General features: G+C 39.0%; 3 protein-coding genes across 9 annotated transcripts; 2 read left to right on the forward strand and 1 right to left on the reverse strand.

Moving 5' to 3' along the window:
- Positions 1-28: 28 nt before the first annotated feature.
- Positions 29-3,221, forward strand: chmp2a (charged multivesicular body protein 2A). Its single transcript, XM_008314456.3, has 6 exons — positions 29-183; positions 1,121-1,288; positions 1,364-1,543; positions 1,625-1,755; positions 1,925-1,986; positions 2,301-3,221. The coding sequence occupies exons 2-6, from the start codon at positions 1,121-1,123 to the stop codon at positions 2,420-2,422; spliced, it is 663 nt and encodes a 220-aa protein (XP_008312678.1). The 5' UTR covers positions 29-183; the 3' UTR covers positions 2,423-3,221.
- A 303-nt stretch (positions 3,222-3,524) lies between these two features.
- Positions 3,525-8,849, reverse strand: msl1b (MSL complex subunit 1b). Of its 7 annotated transcripts, none has more exons than XR_003050441.1 (11): positions 8,733-8,839; positions 7,981-8,006; positions 7,257-7,891; positions 6,967-7,166; positions 6,508-6,869; positions 6,342-6,409; positions 6,139-6,206; positions 5,738-5,862; positions 5,561-5,633; positions 5,354-5,451; positions 3,525-5,136 (listed from the first exon to the last, which is right to left on the reverse strand). XR_003050441.1 is itself a non-coding variant. In XM_008314459.3 (11 exons), the coding sequence occupies exons 3-11, from the start codon at positions 7,671-7,673 to the stop codon at positions 4,005-4,007; spliced, it is 1,482 nt and encodes a 493-aa protein (XP_008312681.1). In that variant the 5' UTR covers positions 7,674-7,891; positions 7,981-8,006; positions 8,733-8,839; the 3' UTR covers positions 3,525-4,004. The 7 variants fall into 7 exon arrangements, 5 of the variants coding, with proteins under 5 accessions (XP_008312681.1, XP_008312679.1, XP_008312680.1 ...); XR_003050442.1 differs by having other exon boundaries at positions 5,354-5,467; XM_008314459.3 differs by lacking the exon at positions 5,354-5,451 and having other exon boundaries at positions 3,525-4,128; positions 5,050-5,136; positions 6,550-6,869.
- A 473-nt stretch (positions 8,850-9,322) lies between these two features.
- On the forward strand, positions 9,323-12,123 carry snf8 (SNF8 subunit of ESCRT-II). The gene is made up of 8 exons (XM_008314455.3): positions 9,323-9,585; positions 9,715-9,765; positions 10,039-10,177; positions 10,263-10,367; positions 10,454-10,526; positions 10,691-10,832; positions 10,918-10,992; positions 11,801-12,123. The coding sequence occupies exons 1-8, from the start codon at positions 9,535-9,537 to the stop codon at positions 11,936-11,938; spliced, it is 774 nt and encodes a 257-aa protein (XP_008312677.1). The 5' UTR covers positions 9,323-9,534; the 3' UTR covers positions 11,939-12,123.
- The last annotated feature ends 65 nt before the right edge of the window (positions 12,124-12,188 follow it).

Genomic DNA, 12,188 nt, shown 5'->3' on the forward strand with positions numbered 1-12,188 from the left:
CGTGTGACGTAAGCCTAGAAATAGTTTTGTACGAGCTGACGTCATTTCCCGGAAGTGAAACTATCGCAATACGGAAGAGAAGTAACGAAAACAAATATTCGTTTCAAATTTTGTCGAAGAAGACGCCCTTGAATCGAGTTTACCGTTTGGATTAAAGTCTTTTGGTGAAGAATCCGGTTCACGGTGAGATATTGAGGCCGATGCGTTTTTCCTTGTTACAGTAAACAGAGTTTTAGCCGTGAAGTTACTAAGGGAAACGTAGAGACAGCCAAACAGGCGACAGACAACTGCTGTGAAGACAGTCTGGGCCTCCTGTCGCATATATAACTGCTGAGTAATATGGCCCAGGAAATAGGGGATTGTAATCTCAACTAAAATGACTGAAACTTTTGCCACATGACTTTTGCCACATACTGTGACTTCAATGTTATTTTTGAGATTACATTTCTGGGTTCTGCCCGTTGGCAGATCAATCAACTCTTAGTTTGCTTCATAAAATCTTAAAAAAACAAACAAAAACACCCACATGTATAGTTTATTATTAATCGCCAAATGTCTCAGTTTGACCGATTAGTTATTTGACATTAACAAAACGACGATTTGAGAATACCTATTACAATAGTAAAAATAGATTTATGTAGGGCAAAAAACAAAGTAGTTTTTTCTGGTTAAGTTATACAGTATAGTAGATTGTGTATTTTTGAAACAGTGAAGTAAATATTTGCAGTAAATATTTACTGTATATATATTGAATTTTGATCATAGCAATACATTATGACGTCATCCTAATCTGGATTGTGTGATGTTTGACACCATTTAATCACTGATGATAGAGCAATATTAGTGCTAGAAAAGCTTCACTCAATTAATCAGTTTGACTAATATATATATTTTTTCAGTTCTTTTAGTACTTAGTAGGGTAAGTACCAGAGAGGTCAATTTCTTATCTACAAATACCTGATATTCTCAAACCTTGTTTTTTTTTCATGTTACACAGAAATACAATACAACCTTTTTTGACAGACGCCCATTGTCAGCACACAAACTCAAATTTACTTTCCTCAAAAGGAGAATGCTTTGGAATTGCTAGCTTTTATATTCTGTTTTGCCTTTTTACCAGATGGAGTTCTTATTTGGAAAAAGAAAGACTCCAGAGGAGATCTTAAAACAGAACCAAAGGGCACTCAACCGCGCCATGAGAGAACTGGACCGAGAGCGAATGAAGCTCGAGCAACAGGAGAAAAAGATTATTGCTGATATAAAGAAAATGGCCAAGCAGGGACAGATGGTGAGATAGAAGAAAATGGTTGGAGCTGTAAAAGGTCAGAGGTCGTATAGCTGTGTGTTCTTGTCGTCTTCATAGGATGCAGTTAAAATCATGGCCAAGGATTTGGTTCGCACGAGGCGATACGTCAAGAAGTTCATCATGATGAAAGCAAACATCCAGGCTGTTAGTTTGAAGATTCAGACTCTCAAGTCCAACAACAGCATGGCACAGGCTATGAAGGGTGTCACCAAAGCCATGGCCACAATGAACAGACAGGTCTGTGGGACAATCACTTAAAAACATGCGCAGAGTATTTTGATAAGTTACATTAACGGGCTATTGATTCAATTTTTGCAGCTGAAACTGCCACAAATTCAGAAGATTATGATGGAGTTTGAGAAACAAAGTGAAATAATGGACATGAAGGAGGAAATGATGAATGATGCCATTGACGATGCCATGGGGGATGAGGATGATGAGGAAGAAAGGTTTGGGCATGTTTTAATTTACATTTCTTTCCATAATTGTGGCACAGATATATTTCAGTAAAACATGTTATTCCACCTTTGTCACATATCCATCCTGGATGTGTCAAAGGTTCTCAGAGGAATTCACAAAAAACTATCAAATAATTAATGAATTGTGTTTCATGTGTAGCGATGCCATTGTGTCTCAAGTGCTTGACGAGCTGGGTCTGAATCTGTCTGACGAACTATCAAGTAAGAAAACCTCTATTTTAGCACGTGTGTAGATTGTGTACTGATAAGTATTTCACCAGTTCAGATCAAATACACTTTGCAATGCCACAAATTATCATACACAGTGTTTTAGTATCACCTGGAGTATTGCGGGTTTTTCTTTCAGAGGAAGTGAGTTATAATTGTCAAACAGCACCAATGATTAAATTAGATTTGTAAGATCAGTACATTCACTAATGAATATTAGATTTGAATCTTAATATATTCTAAAGTATAATTATTGTGTAAAAAAAACCAAAAAAACAACTTTAACTCACTTTTATGTTTCCCACCAGATCTTCCAGCTCCTGGAGGAAATCTGTCGGTGGCTGGAGGAAAGAAGGCTGAGCCTCAGGCTGCTCTGGCAGATGCGGATGCAGACCTGGAGGAACGGCTGAACAACTTGCGGAGGGACTGAACAGAACACATTGTATCTGATACACACAGTGCTTGTCAGTACAGGTCGAAACACACTCCAATGGGTGTGAAAAGTTAAACTGGCCGAACACCTTTTGTTCAAAGTTTTGTTTTTCTTATTCTGTGTAAATACCTAGTCTGATGGTATCATATTAAGTGGACACTAAATACAAATTGCACCTTTCACAAAGGCCACATTAAAGGATGACATTATTATAAAAGTGGGGAATTGATATGGGTGACATGGAAGAATGAGCATTTTTTTGTACATAGTTCTGGTGTTCTTTGCAACATCATCATCATCGGTTAAATAAATATATGCCTTTCTGTTATAATAAATATCTAGTACTGGCTCTCCAACCAAAATTACAGATGAGGATTATTGTATAAAAGTACATAAATAATAAGACAATGAGCAGAGGTAACATTTTACTTTTAACTGCTTTTGGAGAAATGTAAACTTCAGACTGTATCATTGAGAGCCGTTGGCCATCCAGAAATTCTTCACAAATTGTCCTGGAAGTTACCAGTTGAAACTTGTTGATAATATTAAATTAAAACACAGTTATACATTGATGGGCGGGTGCAGAACACGTTACCCCTCACATGGATCTGTGGAAAACTGCTGCCGTTCCCAGTAAGTCTGACCCAGACAATCTTCTACAGTGTGAGTCATACATCAAAGATTTTGTCTCTGAATTTGCTTGATTTTTATCAGTAGGATTTTTACCAAAGGACTAATGAGGTGTCCTGGTTTTCTTTTGCCTTTTTCGTTGATCAATAAACATTTTTTTCCAGAATAATTCAACAGAAGTTTGTTCTTTCTGCAATGTTAAAATAACATGACATTTTTGTCCTATTTTTTGATAATTTCTTGTCCCTTTTGCATAATAACTAAGCCAGCTCATTGGTTAAATAGCTAACCTTAAATTCATCCAGATCTTTAAACCTATGTCAATTTATTTGTCTTTTGAGTTTTAGATTGCTGCTGCGGATTCACTGCTATTTAGCTAAACATCATCGACATTAACTTTAAAAAAGAAAAGATGTGTTTTTACATTTTAAAATTCTGTTAGCCGTACAACAACTATAATCAGGCCAAATCTGTGTATCAAAGAGAAGTTACTTTTATTCCAAAACAAATTAAACTTTGCAAATTTGTCAACAAACAATTGTAGAACAATATTGGATGAACTCCACACTTCTGACATTAAATAATAAAAAAATAACCATGTTATAGCCATGTTTTATATACACTGGTTTTCCAAGAGCTATGTACATGACGAGAAGATTGTTAGTTTTTTTCCAGCTGCAGAAGAGCTGGTGCATCACATTTCAGAGAAAATGCAGCAAGGAAACATCAGCAAAGGCTAAAAACGGCGACTGTAACGGGTTAATTCAGAGATGAGAAGATTAATTGGAAGCGCTTGAAGAGCCTACTGGCGTACATCGCTATAACTACAGCTAGCAGAGATTTATTGTTCTTTTGAATGTCAGCATCATAAAAAAATGCATCAGCATTTTGTGTAATATCTACTGGATTCAAGTGTTGAAAACACAAAGATTAATTGTAAGATTTTTCATCAGATTCCCTTGTGATGGAAAAGTATAAGAGCAGAGCAAGTCATGGCTCCAAAGGCATTTTCTTCCCTCCATTTTTGCAGCACACTGAACAGCAGTGATTTTCTGTTCTGGGACTCAGCCATGCTTTTTTGGATGCAGCCATGCAATAAAGAAAATAAAGAACAAACAGGTCACTGAAAATGATGTTGGCTTTACCCAAACAGAACTTTTTGTGCCATTGTTTAAATGAACACAAAACAGTGATTTACAACCATGGTGGCTGCATTTACGATTTACATCGACTACTGTATCTGCTTTTCTTTTCTTAAAAAACATGCTTTGTGAGGCTCAAAACTCCACAGATCACATTGAACATTGATATAACCTCACCTGAAGTTGTGTGCAAACATCAATTATAGGCAATACATAGCACAACACAGTCAGATATTGACTTTTTCTCACTTTGATGCCAAGAATGAGTGATGCGACTGCCAGGAGCGGAAAAGCTGTTAGCACTACTGCTCTTTTTTAAAATCTATATGGCAACAAAACTTGAAAACATCTCTTATGTAGCTGCTATTATCAGCTGTCTATGCATTTAGAATCAGACTAAACATTCACTTTTGTTGAATCCAGCCAGATTCTGGATGAGTGGTGCAACTCTGGTTGATCATCTCTCAGTCACGTCGCTGAACACTAACATTATTTGCTAAGAAGAAAGTGACGTGTTTTCTCGCCCACTGCTAACTTCAATCTTTCAGTATCAAGCAAAGAAGCTGGGTCTGAGACTGAATATACAAATGACACCTACAGACACAGTTGTCTCTTTTTGATTTTTTGTTTTTGCTTGTATGTTTTTTTAATACTATGCTGGAGATCAGCTGTTCTCTGGTGACAAATCGAGGCTGGAGAGTCGTTCAATCTTCCGGAGACTGAAAGCAACAGCGGTTATTACACAACAACCGATTGACCTGTGTCGTATGCCAACATGACCAACGTGGCATTGTGTAATGCAGACAAAGCCAATATCTCTCTATATTGCTGACAATGACCAGTGTTTCTCACTTCCGACAGGTCCGGTGAGGTGTGTGTTTTTTGGGCACCTCAATGCGACATCGGCTGCGGTCGTCCAGCCAGGGCAGCTCGAAGTTCCTGGTAGAAAAGAAATTATATTTCAAAAAATTAAAGTTCGGGGTGAATATCACTGATCATTATCACATTGTTCCAGGCAGATTACAATGATGGGACAATGATGTTCATAAAGAGACAGATAAGGTGATCTACTAATGTGACCTCCACAACACACTTATTTTTGTTCTTAGAAGTTTCATCGTTACTTCTATTGATTTATCTTTATCCAGCCCCCCACCTCTTAACCCTTTCCAGGACTGTGGAGGGCTGGAGCCAATCACTGCAGTCAATCTGCCAGGGCGGTGACTTATGACCTCACTGTTGTTTTAACCTCATCTGTTTTGAGAGTCAACTTTAAAAGAGTTAATATTTTTCTTGTTGTCTTTAAATCACAAACATTAGCAGGATGAAACACAATCAGAGAGAGGACTGTGGGCCTACTTACTGTTGTGTGATTTTGGGCAACGGCCGGCCAAACGCAACCACAGGCAAAAAAGGAGTGACCACTATAGTCTCCACTGGAAGAAAAGAGATTTTTTTTTAAATTTCTGGACTCTCTACTTAAAATACATCACGTTACATTTCAGCCAGTTCTGATTCTGCCCTAAAGAGCCTGCAGTACCATCTTCTGTGTCGGGATAAAAGGATGAAATATCTGGCTCAGTCTCCTGCACCACTTTTTTCCTGTTCATGCGCTGCTGTAGCCGCTGGAACATGCGCTGCTCCCTGATTCGCTGGATGTCCCATCTAAAAAATAAAAAAGGATTTATAGATTTAACATAAATGATTAAAAATACAGCATGGGTTTAATGTCTACAATAACAACAAATTGTTTTCATTGCATTTTTCTTTTCTGCAAAAAAAAAATCTTTATAACATCTTTATTAGACAACAGAGTTAACATCAGACTAAATGTAACATAGGATATGGCAAAAAATAGATTACCATTTATATTTTCAAACTTAGTATTTCCTGCGTCTTTTTAAATAGTAAAATAAGATCTGATGTGTATTGTTGTCATACCTTTTCCTTCGTTTTTCATCCAACTCCAGCTTTGCGTGCCGTTTCAAAAACACACCGTCATCCAGTGGCTTGACACAAAGATAATTTTTTCATTAATTGTGACAAATTATTTTGTTTTATGGCCTTGTGTTAATGGCCTTGTATTACTTTTCAAACATCACAAAGATGGCATTATCGAGCATTTCTGGTTCAGAAACTCTTACCTCCAGTGCGTTCACGGCCTCTTCGTCGTCCGCTAAAGGCTCAATGTAATTCTCTCTCCAGGATGGAACTAACGAGCAGCAGAGGAGAGTCACAAAAATAAAGTTCATTATGGACCAGGACATTAGAGGACAGACTAATTAGTGATGGAATTTAGGTTAGGCTTACAAACAATCAGCATATCATGAACTACATGAGGAGTCCACTCACTGGCCACCTCTTCCTCCTTTTTTGGGGAAGTCTCACGCAGAGGGGAGAGGGGAGGTTGATTCCAGCAGCAGAGGTACATCTCAGTGGTCGACATGAAGGGCAGGTCTTCTATCTGGTGGTTTAGATCAAGCTCCTCTTTGTATGGAAGCAAACTGTCCTTTTCTGTGGCAGACCTGGTGGGAACCGTCTTCTCTGGCGTGTCTTTCGCGCGCAGTTCTCTGTGTGTGGGTGAGCCGGGTGGAATATCGGATTTCTGCGGACTAAGTTTGGCACTTTTGCTCCGAGATTTCTGGGCTTTCACATCCCCAAAGCAAGACTTTCTGTGAAGTCAAAGGAGAAAAAAAGGCAACAATATGACCTGACATAGAAATTGCTTTACATTGCAATGACAATTTTGCCAATAACGGGTAAAATTACCTCTTTTGACCTTTACCACCTCGAATGAATGGAAGAGAAGCGCCTTGGTTGGACTGAGGAGTCTCCTCTATATCCAGGTCCCACATGTCCTCCTTATCTGGAGTCCATGGTTCCAATGGCTGAAAAAGGCGCTTGTCACGAGGTGGGTCCTTTTTTGTAAGTTGCAAGCGACGTTCCATACGCTCAATACGTGCAAGCAACTGCGATGAAGAGAAAGACAATGAGAAACATGTAATTTTAAAAGAATCCAAGCAAATACAGCAAGATCACATTGGTACAAGTGTTCTCACCGTCTCTTTGTCTGCTTTGAGCTCATCTATCTCCTTGTCTTTGGACTGCAACTGTTGCTGCTGCTGTTCAATGAGGTCCAGTTGCAGCAGGACAATCTGTCGGAGGCAGTTGGCCTGCGTGTGTGGATTGGCGGGGGTCTTTCTAATGTTCCTCCATTTGCCCTCAGTGGAGAGTTCGATGGATGCGGTGCCAACAACCCCAGAGACGACGCCTTTCGCACTGTCGTCAGCACCAACATCTTTGGGGCTGTTGTTCACAGCCATCTGAGGGTTTTCCATGTTGTCAACAGAGAGGGGTTTACCTTTCACTGGGGTTCCCTCACCCCCCATTGGTCTGACAGGGGACAACACCCCCACACTTTTGTTTCTTCTAACTAATTCTGCAACCAGGGCAGTGAGGTCAACTTTGCTTGTCATGTAATCAGGGTCTAAGACCTGAGATTTGCTCAGGATTTGGCCCTTGTGCACGTCTTGTTGAACATGTAGACACCAGTAGCAGCAGAGTTAAGTCAAAGTTGATGATGTTGGTGTTCTGCTAAGATCTCAGTCATAAACAACACAGAGTCTTCTCATCCTGCAGCCCCTCTGTGATACCACAGCAATGAGGTTTCCATGTGAACCAGGCAACTTTCATCCTGCAGACAAATTGAAAACCATGACCTTAAGGCTTTCCTAAAGTTTGAGTTACAAAGAGAAAACTTAATAAGTATAGGCAAAGACCCACCAAATGTGCTGCCGGCTTGATGAAAGCTAAAGATTCACAAAAGCAGAGCAAAAGTCTGTTTAATTTTTTTAACACAAAACAAGAAAAAAGTCTTGATCATTGATTTGTGGTTATAACCTATACTGCGAAATCAATCAAATTTAGACCCCCCTTTAAAATATCATTTTAGGTTTCTTGTAAGAATTTGTAAAGAGTTGTATATGTAAGTTGTATCAAGTTAGTAGTTAGCTGGCAGTTCATGTAGAGACCGCTAATATAATTTTAAGTCAATTACCTACAATATTGAAATTACTACGAAAATTACCCATCAATACAAGCAAGTACAATATGGGTTAGAATTAATTAAATGTGGATAAACCAATAGAAACTGCAGCAACACAGGCATGGACACGACGCAGCCTACTGTTGTAAAAAGACCCACGCTACGTTTAAAATTCAAGCTAAACAGCTTTCGCACTGCAATGCCAAGACGCAGCCATTATATACGAGATAAAGTTAGTATGTTAGACGGACTGGGGTAGACGGGAGAAACCACGAGCAGTCGGGAGTGGCTGTAGGACACAGACAGCAGCGGCAGCTTCTCCTCCATTTTGAGGAAAAACAATAACAGCTAGCTCGTAGGCTAACGCTAACCGGGCATCTCCGCCAGTCATTTTTGCCTCAGGAACAACGGGACCAAGATCACGACGTCATAAAAACACTATTTGCACACGGCTCTTTTCTATACTGCACGTCGAGTTTTTATAACTCACCTCTTCTAAAAACCGAGACCACCTGCAAATGTCTTCATGTTCCCTCCTCAGACTCGTTTTAAAGCGCCTACAACTGCGCATGCGTAATATGTTTACAGGCCATTTCTTGTGCTTTGTAGGATTTAAAAATAAAAGATGGCAGCAGAGGGAGATAGAACACAATTTCATATCATGAATCCACCCAACCTGTACTCGCCTGTACAGTTGAAATGTCCGTTAATAATAAACATCACGTGTTTCTTTAAATTTGCTTAAAAATGTATGATTGGTGTTTTGGGGTTGGGTTTTATATCCACATTAGATGAGCAACAGTCTTTTTTTCCACTCATAGATACATAGAAACATTATTTGGAGTTAGTGTGTTGCATGCCTCAAATTGATTAAAAATTATATTTATTGCACTAAATACAAAAAGGAAATGAGAGTAATAAACGTATATTGAAATGTATAGTAAAGTATTAAATATTAAAATCAAAACAATTAAACGTTTCTTTTCTTTTTTCGTGGAAGTGCATTGACACGCACTAGTCATTACAACATATATCCGAAAGGTGGCAGCAATGCAAACTGACAATAAAACATTCAGTCGAAGAAGAGGACCGCCACTGTTTATTTCCGGTTACTCAAAATGGAAACTCTCCATTCGGTTGTCATCAAATATCCCGGAATATTTTAGTAATGTTTATATGTTGACGCCTTTCGGGTTACAGAAAAACTTCGCGCAAGTTGCAATCTCGTTTATTTTTTCATTCCGTCATAAATACACCCGTGTTATAGTGGTATTTGCCGGACATTAGGCAAAATGAGAAGAGGAGTTGGAGCAGGAGCAATTGCTAAAAAGAAATTGGCCGAGGTAGAGCTGTTTTGTTGAATTGCTGTGTATTTGTAAAGACGTGTAGGAGTGGTTAGCAATAACGTAACTCATAGTATTCCCGAGGAGAGCCGAGTGAGTTTAATTCGTAAAATGTTTTTATTTTCTCAGGCCAAGTACAAGGAGAGAGGGAATGTCCTTGCAGAGGATCAAATTGCTCAGGTGATACTACAAATATGTTGTATTTTTAAGAGAAAAATAAGTTGCCGTCCGGCCAAAGACTGGTTGTGGTTGGTTGCTTGGAAAGTAAACAAAGTTATTTTGTCAGGATGACATGAAGATTAGCTTAAATTGAAACTCTGTCGGCACGAACCAATTCCTTTGATTTATATTCCTAAACTCAGAGATGCTAAAGAAATGGAAATATGCCATACCAATGTCGTGTATATATGATCATTATTGTTTAAACGTGCCTTGCACTGATTTGCGTCACAGATGTCAAAGCAGCTAGAAACCTTCAAGTCGAACCTGGAAGAATTTGCCAGCAAGCATAAACAGGAGATCAGAAAGAACCCTCAATTCAGGGTTCAGTTCCAGGAAATGTGTGCCACCATCGGAGTTGACCCGCTTGCCTGTGAGATTTATTTTGTCTATACAAAGTCGTTATCACTTGTTGTGCTCAGAGGTTACCTCACAAATTATTTTGTTTTTCTCCATAGCTGGAAAAGGTTTTTGGTCTGAGATGCTTGGAGTTGGAGACTTCTACTATGAGCTTGGTGTGCAGATTATTGAAGTGTGCCTTGCCCTGAAACACAGAAATGGAGGTCTGTGAATGCAACTATATTAATGACACAATGTCATGAATGTTGTTTTTGTTCTGTATTGTTTATCACCCAATGTTTGCTTTCAGGGCTTATTACCTTGGATGAACTACATCACAGAGTACTGAAAGGAAGAGGCAAATATGCTCAGGATGTGAGCCAGTAAGTTTCACTTGTCAAATATTTTTTGTTTGTTAGCCACCACACTGTTTAACACACACCTTTTCACCATCCATTTAGTCAAGTAACTATCTCTGATATTATTTATAATAATGTTGAATTGTTACCTTTATCTAAATGCCATATCTGGATTATGTGCCACTCAGAGATGATTTGGTGAGAGCCATAAAGAAACTTAAGGTGATGGGTAATGGTTTCGGGATGATTCCTGTGGGAGGTTCCTACTTGGTGCAGTCTGTTCCAGCAGAACTTAACATGGACCATACTGTGGTTCTACAGCTGGCTGAGGTGAGACTCAGCATCACATTCTACCTTTTAATGACACTTCTTCAGATGTAGTTATAAATCTGTTAATATTTTTGTTCTATTTTAGAAAAAGGGATATGTCACAGTGAGTGAGATCAAGGAGAATCTCAAATGGGAGAAAGAACGAGCTTGTCACGTTCTGGTAAGTTTTCTAGGGCTTAAATTTGACTTTTATTATTCTGGGTGACTCAAGGCCTTAAAAAGCATTGGAGATCTTCCCTTGAGACATCTGTCACAAAATCTTCAACTTGTATTTTATACAATTCTGAAGTGTATTACATGCTAAAGAACTGGGCCTCAATTCTTCATGGCCAGACTTTTGTAAGAAGCAGAACTAATGGTTTATATTATTGCAGCATTATGTGCAAAGTAAAAGTTGAATATGGATTCTTCTACAACTCTTATACACTTTAGAGCAGGGGTCACCAACCTTTTTGAAGCTGAGAGCTACTTCGAGGGCACTTAGTAATACAGAGAGCTACTTGTTTGATACAGACTTCCCGAACAATGTTATAATAATCAGTTGTGGGACATACAATAGCAGACACTGTTTTTACCATCGTCATTGCACCCATTTGAGTATCATTGCAAGTGTAACTAAATGAAAATGCACAGTAACAGTATAATTTTTGACCCTCTTGTTGACTAGTTTTATTTTGAGAACATACCCCACAGGCACCTTAGGTAGTCCACATTGGTGACCGCTGCTTTAGAGTAATTGCATGTCTGTAATCTAGACGATCAAATGTGACAGGTGTAGTAGAACGGCTACTCGTTATATTGAACCTATGAATGCAGAAAACTTAAGAAAATATATTGTGAATTGCCATTAATACATAACAATGTGCAGTCGCAATTTGGGTTTCTGTTACGGCAAACACGTATACACATACACTGTTCTAACACTCGATCTAAAACAATATGTTTCCATTCTGTCCCTGTGTTTCAAGGATCACCTGCTGAAAGAAGGCCTGGCCTGGTTGGACTCTCAGTCAGCTGGAGAAGCCCAGTACTGGCTGCCGGCACTCTTCTCCGAGCTTTCATCTCGTGACATCACACCAGAGGAGGCTAGTCAGATGACACCTTAAAAAGGATTCGATGGAGCTGACCTGGACAAGAGCTGCTGACAGTTTTAGAGACATGTTGGTAAACAAAATGTGCGGCTCCTGTGAGGGAGCTGGCACGGTTACTATAGCCTGGAGTCTGAGCAAAGTGAAAACTCTGCTCATTAGAATCTCCTCGGGAACTTCTATGCATCAAGTGTACTTATGGTGTAACACAGATAATGAATGCAGTTATTTCTATTACATTGTACATGATATCAAACTCGGTGTAAAA

This window comes from Cynoglossus semilaevis, chromosome 8 (genome assembly GCF_000523025.1).
Source record: "Cynoglossus semilaevis isolate Cse_v1.0 chromosome 8, Cse_v1.0, whole genome shotgun sequence".
NCBI classification, from domain to species: Eukaryota; Metazoa; Chordata; class Actinopteri; order Pleuronectiformes; family Cynoglossidae; genus Cynoglossus; species Cynoglossus semilaevis.